Source organism: Heterodontus francisci, chromosome 8 (genome assembly GCF_036365525.1).
Source record: "Heterodontus francisci isolate sHetFra1 chromosome 8, sHetFra1.hap1, whole genome shotgun sequence".
Taxonomy (NCBI): domain Eukaryota; kingdom Metazoa; phylum Chordata; class Chondrichthyes; order Heterodontiformes; family Heterodontidae; genus Heterodontus; species Heterodontus francisci.
Window position 1 is genome coordinate 74385325 of NC_090378.1, and position 16974 is coordinate 74402298.

The 16974-nt window shown below is 46.5% G+C and overlaps 2 protein-coding genes across 5 annotated transcripts in view; one reads left to right on the plus strand and one right to left on the minus strand.

Annotated features, from left to right (window-relative positions):
- Positions 1-6282, minus strand: part of ntmt2 (N-terminal Xaa-Pro-Lys N-methyltransferase) — a 70417-nt gene extending 64135 nt beyond the window's left edge. The window contains exon 1 of the mRNA XM_068036463.1: positions 6117-6282. Within this exon, the coding sequence (XP_067892564.1) occupies positions 6117-6282 (166 nt within the window). The remainder of the gene's footprint in view (positions 1-6116) is intronic.
- Positions 6283-8610: 2328 nt separating this feature from the next.
- Positions 8611-16974, plus strand: part of kifap3a (kinesin-associated protein 3a) — a 332201-nt gene continuing 323837 nt past the window's right edge. For 2 of the 4 annotated variants that reach the window (XM_068037379.1, XM_068037378.1), the window contains exon 1: positions 8613-8790. In XM_068037379.1, coding sequence (XP_067893480.1) covers positions 8759-8790 — 32 coding nt within the window. In that variant the 5' untranslated portion in view covers positions 8613-8758. Of the gene's footprint in view, positions 8791-16974 lie in introns of all 4 variants that reach the window. The other 2 variants (XM_068037376.1, XM_068037377.1) reach the window with 2 other exon arrangements.

Consider the following 16974-nt stretch of genomic DNA (forward strand, 5'->3'; position numbering starts at 1 on the left):
GTGAGACTCCAGGCGTGCAGGAACGATCTGACGGGGAGGGCCCTTCTCACCACTAGTAAAGCTACGTCTTGGTGCTTGTTTGAAAGTTCTGGTGATGAGGCATTCTGCCAAATTACTTTGGCAGTCTGCTCGGGGAACCATCCGACAAGATCCACCATCTCCTTTACCCGTAGGGCCTTGAGGACATTCTGTACAGGCCACTGCCTTATGCATTGGTGGTCAAAGGTGTTTTTCCACAGAAACTTTTCCACGAAGGAAAGGTGATACGGCACGGTCCAACTGAATGGAGTGTTCTGCGGCAATGTGACCAGACCCATCCTTCGCAACAACGGGGACAGATAGAACCTCAGCATGTAGTGATACTTGGTGTTTGTGCACTGGGACTCTACGCACAGCTTGATGCAGCCGCACACGATAGTGGTCATCAGGATGAGGGAGATGTCGGGTACATTTTTCCTGCCCTTATCCAGAGGTTTGAACATTGTGTCCCTCCAGACCCAGTCCATTTTGCATCTCCAGATAAAGCGAAAAATGGCTCACAAGACCACCACTGCACAGGAGTGGGGTATGGGCCAGACCTGCGCCACATACAGCAACAGCGTGAGCGCCTCACACCTGATGACCAGGTTCTTACCCACAATGGAGAGACAACACTGCTCCCACATGCTCAGTTTATGGTGTACCTGGCTACTCACTCCTTCCAGGTTTTGGCGTACGCCCCGGTCCTTCCGAACCATATCCCCAGCACCTTCAGGTAGTCTGACCTGACGGTGAAGGGGACAAAGGATCGGTCGGTCCAGTTCCCAAAGAACATGGCCTCGCTCTTGCCGTGGTTAACTTTGGCTCTGAGACCAGTTCGAACTGGTCACAGATGCTCATCAGTCTGCGAATGGACAGCAAATCCGAGCTGAAGACGGCGACGTCATCCATGTACAGGGAGGTTTTAACCTGAGTGCCTCCGCTGCCTGGGATTGTCACCCCTCTTATGCTCGCATCCTTCCTAATGGATTCAGCAAAGGGTTCGATGCAGCAAACAAACAAGACAGGGGAGAGAGATCAGCCCTGTCTGACTCCAGATTGGATCGGGAACCTTTCTGATTCCTACCCATTGATTGAGACTTCACTACTGATGTTTGTGTGGAGCAGTTTGATCCAATTACAAATTCCCTCCCCAAACCCCATTTTGGAGAGCACGTCCATCATGTAAGTGTGCAATATCCTGTCAAACTCCTTCTCCTGGTCCAATCTAATGAGGCGGGTGTCCACCCTCCTGTTCTGTACATAGGCGATCGTATCCCTGAGTAGCGCGAGACTATCAGAGATCTTCCTGCTGGGTACAGTGCAGGTCTGGTCAGGGTGAATCACCAACTCCAGAGCAGACTTGATCCGACTGGTGATGACTTTGGACAGAACCTTGTAGTCAACATTAAACAGTGAGATGCGCCTCCAATTTCTGATTTCTGCCCTATCCCCGTTCTGCTTGTAGATGAGGGTGATGATGCCTTTCCTCATGGATTCTGACATGCTGCCCACCAGAAGCATACTCTCATACACTTCCAGCAGGTCTGGGCCGATCCAGTCCCACAGAACCGAATACAACACAACCAGTAAGCCGTCGCTTCCGGGAGTTTTACTTGTCTCGAAGGACCTGACGGCGTTTGTTAGCTCATCCAGAGTTAGCGGTTTGTCCAGTCTCTCCCTTATGCTGTTATCTAAGACCTCCGTGATAGATGACAGGAAAGACTGGGAAGCCGTGTTGTCCGTAGGCTTCACATCATACAGCCCAGGATAAAAGGATTTGCTGATCCTTAGTATGTTGGACTGCGAAGACGTTACCGAGTCATCCTCTTCCTTCAGGCTGATGATAACAGAGCTCTCTCTGTGTACCTTTTGGAAGAAATAACGCGAGCACATCTCATCCTGCTCAATGGAGCGTGCTCTGGATGGGAAGATGATCTTGAAGGCCTCCGTGGCAAAGAGTGAGGCCTGCTGGCTCTTCACCTCTTGGAGATCCTCCTTGACTTCGACCCCCATCGACTGCAGCTGGAGCAGATTTTGCATTCTTTTCTGGAGTCGGGACATTTCCCTCTCTCTCTCTCCCTCTGCATACCTTTGAAGATAAAGAACCTCTTGATGTTCTCCTTGATCGCCTCCCACCAGTGCACCGGAGACTCAAAGAGGGGTTTCACGGTTCTCCAACCTTTGTAATCCCTTTTAAGTTCCTCAACGTTCTCTGGGGTTAGCTTCCATGTCCCACTGCCAACCCGCTGGTCGTCCTATAAGTGGCAGTTGACCAGTGAGAGGCAATGGTCAGAAAAGAACACCTACTTGACGTCAGTGGATCTGACCGTGAAAGCACAGGACATAAATAGGAAGTCAATCCTGGAACGGGCAGACCCGTCTGGTCTTGACCAGGTGTATCTACGCTGCACTCCGTCTGCAGGGGTTGCTGAAGACATCGTGCAGCTTGGCATCTTTTACTGTTTCTATTACGAATCTGGACGTAGTGTCCAGTTTGCTGTCGTCCCTGCCAGATTGTTCAGCTGCGTTAATGATGCAGTTGAAGTCACCGCCTAGAATGACTGGTCTGGATGTTGCTAGCAGCAGTGGGAGCTGCTAGAGGTTGGTCAGTCGTTCGCTGCATTGAGCCGGGACGTACAAATTGATCAACCAGAACAGAGAATTGTTATACATTACATCTGCTAAGTGGATGTGGCCGCCTACTACATCCTTAACTTCGGAGATGATGAGGTTGCCTCCCCGCAGCAGAATACCCAGGCCGAAGGAACGGGAATCATTACCCCCTGACCAGATCGATTGCCCGTGGGACAACCATCACGACCATTGCCTGTAGGTGCTGAGGTGTGGTATTCCACACTCCTGCAGAAACAGCAGGTCGGCTTTATACCCATTTTAAAGTTAGGTGTTGCTTCCCACACCAGTTGTCCTTGCTAGTCCCAGTCCTTGGGTATGTTCCTGCATACCCATAGTGTACACAAGCTGTTTCACATTCGTTGGGCTCTGAAGCCCCTCCTGGTTTCTCATGGGGGGTTTGTTCTGCTGGGGTGACATTGGGGGGGGGGGGGAGGTCTTGTAGGGAGCAAGGCTTGGGCTGCCCTCCGCTAGTGGTGTCTTCCCCCTCTGTTCCTCCTCGAAGACATCACTGCTCCCGGCTTCCCAGAGCTGCAGTGCGCCAGACGTTTCTTTGCTCTCGGTGTCCCGGAGCTGGGATGTGCTGGACATTGCGCTGGGTTCGGCACTTTAGGTTTGGAGCTCGCTGGGCCCATCACAGCTTCCAGTGCCCCAGAGCTGTGCGGGCTTTATCTTCCAGCTCCTTTGAGTTCTGCCGCTTCTTTTGCAGATGCCGTCGTTCAGGCCCTTCCAATGAGGAGGAGCTGCGTAGTCTGTCTCAGACGGTAGCCTCCTCTTGCCACTGGTTTGGGTGGTGGTCTGTTCCTTTTTTGGAGTTTTTTTTGTAGTTTTCCTTTGTACCACTTGCCACTGACCAGTTTGTCCATCTGCTGCCTCCTCCTCCATTGATTCTGTCTGTGGAGGAGGGATTTCCGGGCATGGGGTAGGTGTTGGGTTGCTGGCAGCAGCTGCCTCCCCTTTCTTCTCCTTCTCAAGTAGACTTTCTTCGCTGCGGAGAGGGATGCTTGTCTCCTTCCCAGCATCAGACTCATTCATCTTTCCTTCTCCTGGCCTTTCCTTGGACCTTGCCACCTGAGCACAACTGAGGCAGCATTTGGGGCAGGTTTAGTGGAGGTGACCTGCCTCACCGCACAGGTTGCAACACTTACTCTGCTTACAGTCCTTAGTCTGATGGCCTTCCTTCTTGCAGTTCTTGCAGAGGACTGTGCTGCAGTTAGCTGCCACGTGACCAGATTTGTCACAGGCACGACAAACTCTGGGCTGCCCTGCATAGACCAAGAAGCCTCCACTTCCCCCGACAGCGAAGCTGGAGGGAGGGTGGATGATGGCTCCGTTGACATCGACCTTCAAGGTCATCTTGACCTGCCGCTTGCTAGTCAAAATCTCAAATGGTCCTTCACATCAGTGCTGTTGCCGGCCACCTCGACGTACCTGGCGAGGAAGGTGAGTACATCCACGACAGGGAACATGGGGGTTATAGAGGTGAATTGTCACCGCCCAGTCACGTTGCGACGGCAGCGTGAAGAGCGGCTCCACTGTGAGGATGGACAGCGGCACCTGGTTTCCCTTCTCCGCGAACACCTTCAGGAACTTGATGCATCCCGCCACGTTCTTGAAAGTCACGTCGAAATATCCACTGCTGGGGAAGTCCTGCAGGCAGAAGATGTCTGCAGCTTGGAATCCACAGCAATCAATAAGGATTTTCTTAATGAAGAAGGTACGATCAACAGGTGTACCTCCTTCCTTATTGTTCACCACGACCTGAACGTGTTACGCACTCTGTGGCCCGAAGCTCTAGAATTGGTTATAGCCATTTTACTGTCTTTTACCCACTTACACTGGCGGACTGCAGTACAGTCACATGGTTCAATAGTTGGTGTCACTTGTTGCAGTTGCAGGTGTCTGCTGTCGGTCGCGCTCACTCCTGCCACCTAATTAGGTAAAACTGGTAAAAGTATTTTACATAAATGTATTTTACATAAATCTACATAGAACAGTAAGTCGTAATATACTGAGGGGTTCAGATGATGTTGCCACGAGTTTTGTTCTGTGCTTTATCTAATCTTTTGGCAGACCATTTTTCGCTCTTCTGTTCGTATGTGATAGAATAATTAACAGTAGCAAATACCAACCGCGTCCGATGTGCGGTCAATTTGACAAAAAAACATGCTGGGGTCAGTTTTCTCCCTCATCCCCTTGCTTTTTCATGGAGACGCGGCTCTATAATGGATTTTTAATCAATGTCATCTTGGCTGGTGGTGAGAAGGGCCCTCCCCGTCAGATCCTTCATGCACAACTGAAGTCTCGCCCCCTCCGCACAATGCCCCCGCGGTGGCTGTGGTGGGGAAGAGACGGTCGCCCACCTCCTCCTGGAATGTGTTTTCGCAAAGCAGGTGTGGAAAGAGATGCAGTGGTTTTTGTCGAGGCTCATCCCAAGCAGCTCTGTAACACAGGAGTCTGTTCTCTACGGGCTGTTCCCAGGGACGCACACCGAGACAAACATCAACTGCTGCTGGAGGACTATCAATTCGGTGAAAGACGCCCTTTGGTCTGCCCGAAACCTGCTGGTCTTCTAGCGCAAAGCGTTGTCCACCACCGAATGTTGCAGACTGGCACATTCCAAGGTCCAGGACTACGTGCTGAGGGACGCACTAAAGCTTGGGGCAGCCGCAGCAAAGGCTCAATGGGGAAAGACCACAGTGTAAGGTCCCCCCACCAAGCTGAACTGAGGGGCTGGATCCATGGGAAACCCCTCGAACTGTATTGTTAATATTTTCATTTTCTGTAAATGTAAAACTGTAATTGGCATGACAATTGTGAAATGGAAGGGTTGTGAAGAAACTCATGATAGTATTGAAGGAAACTGATCTCCCTTGCAATGTTTGTATTTTTTGGTTGCTGTTTGAAACTGTTTGGCAATATAATTTTTACAGATTTTTATGAATAAAGTATATTTTGGAAATTAAAAAAAAATCTTTTTATCAGAAGAAAAACTAAACAGTTTTATTCAATTCTAGCATATTCCTGGCTAGATGTTCCTTACCTAATCACATCATGACCAAAATATAAAAGCCTTTTTCAAATAGTTTTACGGAGTCAGTGATTATTTCTCTGAAAATGCCCGATATTTTCCGTAATTAAAAAAAAAATCCTAGTCTAAGAATTATTCTGAATGCATTCGATTTGATTGGTGGGTGGGTTGTAATTCCGGATATTCTTTCATTATTGTTCTGCTAAATTTGCAAAGTGCTCCTGTATGATCGGACGGCATTGCAAAAAATATGTAATGATAAAGTCTGGCCAATACATTCCAGGAATCCGAAACACGTTTAGCCCCTGTTTGATAACTGTTGCGTGTTATATTAAAATTCAGCTGTTGCTTATATTTACTGGGATATTTTCACGAACGCAGCCTCGCCCAATCCTTTCTAAATAACCGAACCGCAGCGGTCACTCCAACTCACCCATAGGCAATTGCTCCAAGAGAAAGAGGTAACTCGAAAAGAAGTCAGTCCTGATGGTTTTATGAAGGAAGAAAGACATGCTGTGGCGGCACATATCATCGTCAGTTCTATCCCACCGAGATTTAAAAGCGTAGTGGGCTTTTTTCCATTCAATCTTTTCTTCCATTTTACTTGTGAATTTGTAAGGTCACCCTCTCTCTCTCTCTCTGGATAGCTTTCGGCCGTTTCTCTGGGTTATTCAGCTCCCTCGGTGCGACTGTCGGAGTGTCTGCTGCTGACAGCTTGGCTCTGGCCCTGAGACCGATCAAGCTCTGTTCCACAAGCAGGTGCTGAAAACGCGCCTCCCTATGAATTACAGTCCTCCACACCAACCAGATTCATGTACCGTCAGCTCTGTGTACATTGATCTAATACAAGCACATTCTGGAAAGGCTAAATCCTGGTGTAAAAAGAACTTTTAGAATTTTTTTTACTGTTGCACTGAAGCTTGTACACGGTTCAAACACCTGCAGAGGTTAAACAGGACAATCGTGGTTCAGTGAGATGACAGTGAACACAAGTGCTCAGTTTACTTCAGTTACTGATTTTTGTTATCTTTATGCCTGTCGTGTCACATTGTGAAAGGACGTGTATTCGTGTGCGACAGACAGATTCACCTCCCCTTCCCTTTTCCTTTCGTAGACCGATAAATAGGAAAAAGCTTTGAAAAAGGAACGAGGTCGTTAAATGGTAAAGCGAGTCTTACAGCTTGCGAGGGGAAAATGTATTTTAAAGTCATGGGGAAAATTTAGGTTGGGGGAATTTGGTGAGAGATAGGTTTGTAAAACAGAAGGACAAAGGATATGGCAGATTGAAAAGTTACATGAAGAAGGGGATAATGATAAACAAGAGAGGACAACTTAAAAATATAGAATAGGGATCAGAAGAGGACGTTAAACCCGTGGAATTTGATCATTCGAGCTTACTAACTCTCCCATCATAATATCTAACTACATTTTGTAGAATCCAATTTTTTCTCTCAACACCCTACCTGGCAGATTATTCCAAAACGTTGTTATTCTTTGAGTAAATACATTTTTCCTGTGCTTCCATGAAAAGATGAGCCCACCAAACTTGCTATCAAAATATACAACACAGGTAGGGAAGAAAATATTAGATTGAACTTTGAACCATAGCACTGCAAACAGTACACTGGACTGGATGGAGCAGGTTAGCAAACAGTGTGATACAGCAATGGCTAGCTGAAGTGTGGAGATTACTCCACATCACTGGCAACCTTTTAAAAAAAGAAAGTCTTGCCTTTGTATAGCACCTTTTGTGACTACAGGATGTCTCAAAGCACTTTACAGCCAATTAATTACTTTTGAAGTGCAGTCACTGCTGTCATGTAGGAAATGGGCAGCCAATTTAAGCACTTCAAGGTCCCACGAACAGCAATGTGATAATGATCAAATACTCTGTTTTTGTGATGTTGATTGATGGATAAAGGTTGGCCAGCACACTGGGGATAATTCCGCTGCTCTTCTTCGAAATAGTACCATGGATCTTTTACGCCCACCTGAGAGGGCAGACAGGGCCTTGGTTTAAAATATCATCTGAAAGACAGCACGGATTGTCAGCTTTGATTTTTGTGCTCAAGCCCTGGAGTGGAACTTGAACCCCCAAACTTCTGACTGTATTACAATGTTCTAAGACACTTCACAAAATTGTAATGAGACAAATATTGTCACTGAGCCAAAGGAGGGGATATTAAGAGGTGTGATTGAAAGCTTGATCAAAAAGATAGGTTTTAAGGAGGGTCTTAAAGGAAGTGAGAGAGGTGGTGTGATGGAGAGGTTGAGGGACTGAATTATTGAATTTCAGAGCTTAGGGCCTTGACTTTTGGAGATGTGGCAAACAATGGTGAGGCAAAGAGATTTGGAGGAAAGCAGAGTTTTTGGATGGTTGTAGGACTGGAGTATAGTACAAAGTTGAGGATGTGAGGTCATGGAGGGATTTGAACATTAGGATAAGAATTTAAAATTTGAGGTGTAGGGTGACCAGGAGCTCATACAAGTTAGTGAGCTCAGGGTTGATAGATGAGTGGTTACCTGGTGCAAGATATGATATGAACAGTAAAGTTTGGGTAAGCTAAATTTTATGGATGGCGGAAGATGGGAGGCCGGCCTGGAGAACACTGGAATAATTGAGTCTGAAGGAGACAAAGGCATGGATGAGGGTTCGGAGGCAGGGATGGAAATAGGTCTTGATTTTAGTCACCCTATTTAATATGTCCTTCGTTTGCTGGGCATCTGTTTTTGTCTGACTGTTCCTCTGTGAAGTGTCTTAGGATGTTTTGCTATTTTAGAGGCGCTATGTAAATACAAGTTTTTGTTGCTGTTGGCTCCTTTCCGTGCAATGCCACATTGACCCTGGACTTATTGCTCTTGGCCCAGTGGGGGCGCTGCAGGCGGAGTGGCCTCTGCTGTTCCCTGGGACTTGGCCCAGGCCCCGCCCTCCGAGCGCCGCTGCGCAATGTGGGGCGGCTGCACTTGTCGCTGGTAACCTGGGGAGATGGTGTGAGGGAGGTTGCAGTGTTGGGGCAAATAAGCAAACAAAGAAGCTGCTTGCAGACGGAGAGGTTGCGGGACCGATCGGTAGAGATGCAGCCGGAGGATGCTCGCTATCTGAAGAGGTTAGTGCCGCGGCAGTGAATGAAGGCGGTTGCCCGGCTGTTCGCGGCGATGCCGGTTGTTTTGTGCATGGAGCGGGCCGGGCCCAGGAGTCTGCAGCCGTCGTTACTGCACTTCACTTTCTGGCCACGGCGCCTTTTAATTCTACCGTTATTGCCTGCTTCACAGCTGCTCTCCACGGTGCAGGCTTGGCAAACATGTTTGTATAAATAAAAGCAAAATACTGTGGATGCTGGAAATCTGAAATAAAAACAAGAAATGCTGGAATCACTCAGCAGGTCTGGCAGCATCTGTGAAAAGAGAAGCAGCGTTAACGTTTCGGGTCAGTGACCCTTCTTCGGAATATGTTTGTATAAATGTTTAATTGGTTCTTGGGATGTGGGTGTTGCTGGCAAGGCCAACATTTATTGCCCATCCCTAATTACACTTGAGATGGGGGTGTTGAGCTCCCTTGAGCCCCTGTACTCCATCTGCCAGAGGTACGCCCACAGTGCTGTTAGGGAGGGTGTTCTAGGATTTTGATCCAGCGACAGTGAAGGAATGGCAGTATAGTTCCAAATCAGGGTGGTGTGTGGCTTGGAGGGGAACTTGCAGGTGGTAGTGTTTCTGTATGTCTGCTGCTCTCCTGTCTCTAGAGATTGTGGGTTTGTGGGTTTGGAAGGTGCTGCTGCAGGAGGCTTGTCGAGTCACTGCAATGCACCTTGTGTATGGTAAACACCACTGTCACTATGCGCCAGTGGTGAAGGGAATGAATGTTTAAGTTGGTGGGTGGGGTGTCAGTCAAGTGGGTTGCTTTGTCCTGGATGGTATCGAGCTCCTTCAGTGTTGTTGGAACTGCTCTCATTTAGGCAAGTGGAGAATATTCCATCACATTCCTAACTTGTGCCTTGTAGATGGTAGACAGGCTTTGGGGAGTCAGGCGATGAGTTACTCTCACCTCATCTCTTGAATTCAGCTCTTTTGTTCATGTTTGGACTAAGGCTGTAATGAGGTCTGGAGCTCAGTGGCCCTGGTGGAACCCAAACTGAGCATCCGTGAGCAAGTTATTGTTGTGTAAGTGCTGCTTGATAGCATTGTCGACAACACTTTCCATTGCCGTCTGATGATGGAGAATAGACTGTGATGGTAATTGGCCTGATTGGATTTGTCCTACTTTTTGTGGAAGATGCAAAGTTCATAAGCCCCGCTCCCCTGAAGATACTGACAGTGTCTTGGAGCACATTTCTGCACGGTGCCCTTGGATACATTCTTATTGGTGTTATTCATGAGTCAGCCTGGGTGGTGAATATTGGGATGTTTTATAACGCGGAGCATTGCAGCTAAGCTGAGCCCTGCCTTAGCTGATGTGCACACTTGCAGTAGGGGTTGCTGATCAGGAGCACTGTCTGATTTCTTTCTGTACCTTGCCCTCAGTTGGTGAGGTCAATTGTAGTGTCCTTAGTGCCGCTCTGGGTGTAATGATTACGGTTACTCAATAGAGAAACTTGTTGAGCCATAAGAACCATTGCTGTTTCTATCAGGCTGTTCAGGTAGTAACTGGTAAATTGGTTGTGGTTAGGAATTCTGTACTGGCGTGATATGTGGCATTTTGAGAGTTTCATTGAGTTTGTCATTGTATATTGTGATCCTGGGGGGGAAAAACGGGAACCCGCATATTGTGAACTGATCCAGGTTAGAGAGTACTTTCTGTATAAAGCACTCCATCTGCTTGAGTGGAACAAAATACATCCTACCTGTTAGATATATGTTGTAATTCTTTTATTTGTTTTAAGCTTTATCTGCAGATATCCAAACCAAAACAATTAGAGGGTTGTTAAACAAGCCAACTACAAAGCTGTTAACCAAATATATACACTTCAACATCTACAACAGCAAATGATTTTGTTACGTCAGGCAAAACAGAAGCAAATATTCAAATATTCATGATGAATATCAAAGAAACACAAGAACAGGAGTTTAGACCATTTAGCCCCTCAAGCATGTTCTGCCATTCAATGAGTTCATGGCTGATCTGCCACCTAACTCCATACTTGCCTTTGCCCTATATCTCTTAAATACCTTTGGTTAACAAAAACCTATCACTTTCAGTTTTAAAATTAACAATTAATCTAACATCAATTTCTCTTTGTGGAAGAGAGTTCCAAATATCTACCACCCTTTGAAGAGTTTCCTAATTTCACTCTTGGAAGGTCTGACTCTAATTTTTTGACTCTGTCCTAGATTTCCCAACTAGTGGAAATAGTGTCTCCCAGTTGGCCCTATCTGTTCCCCTTACCTTGAAAACTTCGATCAAATCACCCCTTAACTTTCTAAATTCCAGGAAATACAACCCTAGTTTGTGTAATCTCTCCTTGCAGCTTTAACCTTGGAATCCACACATCATTCCGATAAGTTTATGTTTCACTCCCTCCAAGGCTAATGTATCCTTCCTGAGGTGTGGTGCCCAGAACGGCTTACAGTACTCCAGGTGTGGCATAACCAGGGCTTTGTATAGCTGAAGCATAACTTCCACCCCTTTGTATTCTAGTCCTCCAGCTATAAAGGCCAGCGTTAAGTAGTATTTTTGATTATTTCCTGGACATGTTCATGCCATTTTAATGATCTGTGTACCTAGGCCCTGAAGTCTCTTTGGACCTCCACTATTTCTAGCTTTTCGCCATTTAACAAGTACCCTGTTCTATCCTTTCTAGATCCAAAATGGATGACCTTGCATTTGCCTACATTGAAATCTATTTGCCAAGTCTTGCTCATTCACTTAATCTATCAATATTGCTTGTAATTTTATGCTACCATCTCCTTTTTCTTCTTTGGCCTCCTTGTCTCGAGAGACAATGGGTAAGCACTTGGAGGTGGTCAGTGGTTTGTGAAGCAGTGCCTGGAGTGGCTATAAAGGCCAATTCTAGAGGGACAGACTCTTCCACAGGTGCTGCAGATAAAATTGGTTGTTGGGGCTGTTACACAGTTGGCTCTCCCCTTGCGCTTCTGTCTTTTTTCCTGCCAACTGCTAAGTCTCTTCGACTCGCCACTCTTTAGCCCTGCCTTTATGGCTGTCTGTCAGCTCTGGTGATCACTGGCAGCTGACTCCCATGACTTGTGATCAATGTCACAGGACTTCATGTCGCATTTGCAGACGTCTTTAAAGTGGAGACATGGACGGCCGGTGGGTCTGATACCACTGACGAGCTTGCTGTACGATGTGTCCTTGGGGATCCTGCCATCTTCCATGCGGCTCACATGGCCAAGCCATCTCAAGCGCCACTGGCTCAGTAGGGTGTATATGCTGGGGATGTTGGCCGCCTCGAGGACTCCTGCGTTGGAGATACGGTCCTGCCACCTGATGCCAAGGATTCTCCGGAGGCTGCAAAGATGGAATGAATTGAGACGTCGCTCTTGGCTGACATACGTTGTCCAGGCCTTGCTGCCGTAGAGCAAGGTACTGAGGATACAGGCTTGATACACTTGGACTTTTGTGTTCCGTGTCAGTGTGCCATTTTTCCACACTCTCTTGGCCAGTCTGGCCACAGCAGCAGACGCCTTTCCCATGTGCTTGTTGATTTCTGCATTGAGAGACAGGTTACTGGTGATAGTTGAGCCTAGGTAGGTGAACTCTTGAACCACTTCCAGAGCGTGATCGCCGATATTGATGGATGGAGCATTTCTGATGTCCTGTCCCATGATGTTCGTTTTCTTGAGGCTGATGGTTAGGCCATATTCGTTGCAGGCAGCCGCAATCCTGTCGCTGAGTCTCTGCAGACACTCTTCTGTGTGGGATGTTAATGCAGCATTGTCAGCAAAGAGGAGTTACCTGATGAGGACCTTCCGTACTTTGGTCTTCGCTCTTAGAGCTTAGATCTACACTGCATACAATGCCATCTATCTTTTGTGTCTTTGGCAAATTTGGATGTGTGGCTTTCTATCCCATCGTCTAAGTCATTAATGCAGTTAATACATGCCTTTGTTAGTTCTAGACTTCATTATTCCAATGCACTCCTTGTTGATCTCCCACATTCTACCCTCCATAAACTTGAGGTCATCAAAACTCTGCTGCCAGTGTCTTAACTCGCACTATGTCCTGTTCCCCATCACCCCTGTGCTCGCTGACCTACATTGGCTCCCGGTCAAGCAATGTCTTGATTTAAAAATTCTCATCCTTGTTTTCAGATCCCTCCATGACCTGGCCCCTCCTTATCTCTGTAATCTCCTGCAGTCCCACAACCCTCCGAGGTATCTGCGCTCCTATAATTCTGGTCTCTTGGCCTTGTTATGATTGTGGCGGGAGCAATGCACTGTTAATTTAGTCGCGTCACTCCACAGGTTGCAGCATATTATTATTATTAAGCTTTCACCAAATTGGAGAAACAGCTAAATTAAACACTCTGGTATCCCCAGAATGAAGCAGACCAAACCAGGTATCTTTAGACAGCAACAAATTAACTATTTATTGAAAAAAAACTAAATCTTAAACACTATTAAGATAAACCTATGTCGAAAGACCTTATAACTTAATTTAATCTAACTCTTGATTCACACACATATATTCAAAATAACAGTGGTTTGGTTTTAAAGGTAGAGTTTTTAAAAATTAGCTGTCTCTTAAGAATAAAATAAATAAGTTTTTGCATTTTACATTCCTGGTAAATGAGGTCTTCTGATGTGAAGATAATCAAAGTTCACTTGAATGCTTCATCAGGATTTGATGAAAATACTCTATTCTTGACAGGCATTCAAACAGTTTGGCAGCAGTAGCTTTCAACAGTTCTTTCAATGATGAGCACAGCAATACAAATAATTTGTTGAAAAAGAAAAGCTATTCTTCCTTACTCAAGGAATAAATAGCTCCTTTCTTCAGATCGCCTTGTTGGAAAAGTCTCTCAGAACTAACTGGTTCAGACCGGTCCCTGCCAGCTCCACACACAGTCAAATGGACACATCATACCATGTCACCTCTCTCTCTACTGCTGTTGCTCAGGGTAATCAAAAATGCAGCTGTGGTACACTGTGTCTCCATATTTCTAGAATCTTCTCTCCCTTAAACAGTCTTAAAGGCTCACACACAGTTTTAAATCGAGGAGTAAAAAAAAATACAAGTTGTGACAGCATCCCCGATTTTAATTGCTCCACCATTGGAGTCCGTGCCCTCAGTTGCTTTGGCCCCAAACTCTGGAATACCCACCCTACACCTCTCTGCCCCTCTTCCTCACTTTCCTCCTTTAAGACACTCCTTAAAACCTACCTCTTTGATCAGTCTTTTGGTCATTGACTGACTGTCTCCTTATGTGGTTTGGTGTCAGTTTGTTTTACAATTCTCCTGTGAAGTGCCTTGGATGTTTTATTATGTTAAAGGCGCTATATAAATGTAAGGTGTTGTATAGTTGAGACCCCGACAGAGATCCTTGCAGGGCACCACTGGTCAGATCCTGCCGATTAGAGTATCTGTCCCTTATCCCTACTCCCTGTCTCCTTCTGCTCAGCCAATTTCCTAATCAGGCCAATAATTTGTAATAAAAACAAGAAATGCTGGAAATACTCAGCAGGCCTGGCAGCATCGGTGGAGAGAGAAGCAGAGTCACAGTTTCAGGTCAGTGACCCTTCTTCAATACAGTAATTTGTATTCAGTTTCCTGAGCTTCAGCTTTAGCTAAAAGTCTCTAATGAGGGACTTTATTAAATGCCTTCTGGGAGTCCAAATAATACCAAGAGTGAAGAACATTAAGAAGCTGGAATAGGTTAGGAGACCATATTAGAGAGATGCACAGACACCATGCAATTCTAGGGTAAATATGTGTGCAGTGTAATACAGCTAGTTTTCTTATGAATTTACTATGATTAGATGTTGAAGTTCATAACAAAGGCACATCAGCTAAAAGAAAAAACCTTAGTGAAATATTATCTGATGGTAGGTGAGAACTGGGGTCAAACCAAATCCAGTGAGAAAGCAGATGCATTTAGAATACAGTCACTTGCCTGCAAGCTGCAAACTGGATTTCAATGAGTCAGAACTCCATTTTCACCATTTCATAAATTCAGTTGCCTCAGAGACAATTGTGTCCATGTGTGCATAGATGCGTGCAGAGTCCTTCTCTCAAAAGTAAAAATAACAATTGACGCTTATACAGCGCCTTTAATATTGTAAATGTCCTAAGGTGCTTTACAGAATGGTAATCAACCACAACTTGTATTATATAGTGCCTTTAACTTAAAAGGGATGCGGTGGCATCGTGGTATTGTCACTGGATTGGTAACCCAGAGACCCAGGGTATTGCTCTGTGGACGTGGGTTCAAATCCCACTACAGCAGAAGGTGGAATTTGAATTCAATTAATAAATCTGGAATTAAAAAAAAAAGTTAGTCCAATGATGGCCATGAAACTATTGTCGATTGAACCCATCTGGTTCATTAATGTCCTTTAGGGAAGGAAATCTACTGTCCTTACCTGGTCTGGTCTACATGTGACTCGAGACCCACAGCAATGTGGTTGACTCTTACATGCCCTCTGAAATGGCCTAGCAAGCCACTCAGTTGTATATAACAGCTGTGAAGTCAATAAAAAAGAATGAAACTGGACGAACCACCCAGCATCAACCTAGGCACCGGAAACGACAACGGCAAACTCAGCCCTGTCAACCTGCACATTCCTCCTTACTAACATCTGGGGGCTTGTGCCAAAGTTGGGAGAGCTGTCCCACAGACTAGTCAAGCAACAGCCTGATATAGTCATACTGACGGAATCATACCTGACAGACAATGTCCCAGACACTGCCATCACCATCCCCAGGTATATCCTGTCCCACCAGCAGGACAGATCCAGCAGAGGTGGCGGCACAGTGGTATAAAGTCGGGAGGGAGTTACCCTGGAGGAAGGACTGAGGGTGGCAAGGGCACAGAATATACTCTGGGTGGGGGACTTCAATGCCCATCACCAAGAGTGGCTCGGTAGCACCATTACTGACCGAGCTGGCCGAATCCTAAAGGACATAGCTGTTAGACTGGGTATGCGGCAGGTGGTGAGGGAACCAACGAGGAAAAACATACTTGACCTCGTCTTCACCAATCTGCCTGCCACAGGTGCATCTGTCCATGACAGTATTGGTAGGAGTGACCACCGCACAGTCCTCGTGGAGACGAAGTCCCGTCTTCACATTGAGGATACCCTCCATCGTGTTGTGTGGCACTACCACTGTGCTAAATGGGATAGATTTTGAACAGATCTAACAATGTAAAACTGGGCATCCATGAGGCGCTGTGGGCCATCAGCAGCAGCAGAATTATACTCAACCACAATCTGTAACCTCATGGCCTGGCATATCCCCCACTCTACCATTACCATCAAGCCAGGGGACCAACCCTGGTTCAATGAAGAGTGCAGGAGGGCATGCCAGGAGCAACACCAGGCATACCTCAAAATGAGGTGTCAACCTGGTGAGGCTACAACACAGGACTATCTGCATGCCAAACTGCGTAAGCAGCGTGCAATAGGCAGAGCTAAGAGATCCCATAACCAACGGATCAGATCTAAGCTCTGCAGTCCTGCCACATCCAGCCGTGAATGGTGGTGGACAATTAAACAACTGACTGGAAGAGGTGGCTCCACAAATATCTCCATCCTCAATGATGGGGGAGCCCAGCACATTAGTGCAAAAGATAAGGCTGAAGCATTTACAACAATCTTCAGCCAGAAGTGCAGAGCTGATGATCCATCTCCACCTCCTCCTGAAGTCCCCAGCGTCACAGATGCCAGACTTCAGCCAATTCGATTCACTCTGCGTGATATCAAGAAACAACTGAAGGCACTGGATACTGCAAAGGCTATGGGCCCTGACAATATTCTGGCAATAGTACTGAAGAGCTGTGTTCCAGAACTTGCTGCGCCCCTAGCCAAGCTGTTCCAGTACAGGCACAACACTGGCATCTACCCGGCAATGTGGAAAATTGCCCAGGTATGTCCAGTACACACAAAGCAGGACAAATCCAATCTGGCCAATTACCGCCCCATCAGCCTACTCTCAATCATCAGTAAAGTGATGGAAGGTGTCATCAACGGAGCCATCAAGCGGCACTTGTTTAGCAATAACCTGCTTAGTGACGCTCAGTTTGGATTCTGCTGGGGCCACTCATCTCCTGACCTCAATACAGCCTTGGTTCAAACATGGCCAAAAGATCTCAACTCGAGGTGAGATGAGAGTGACT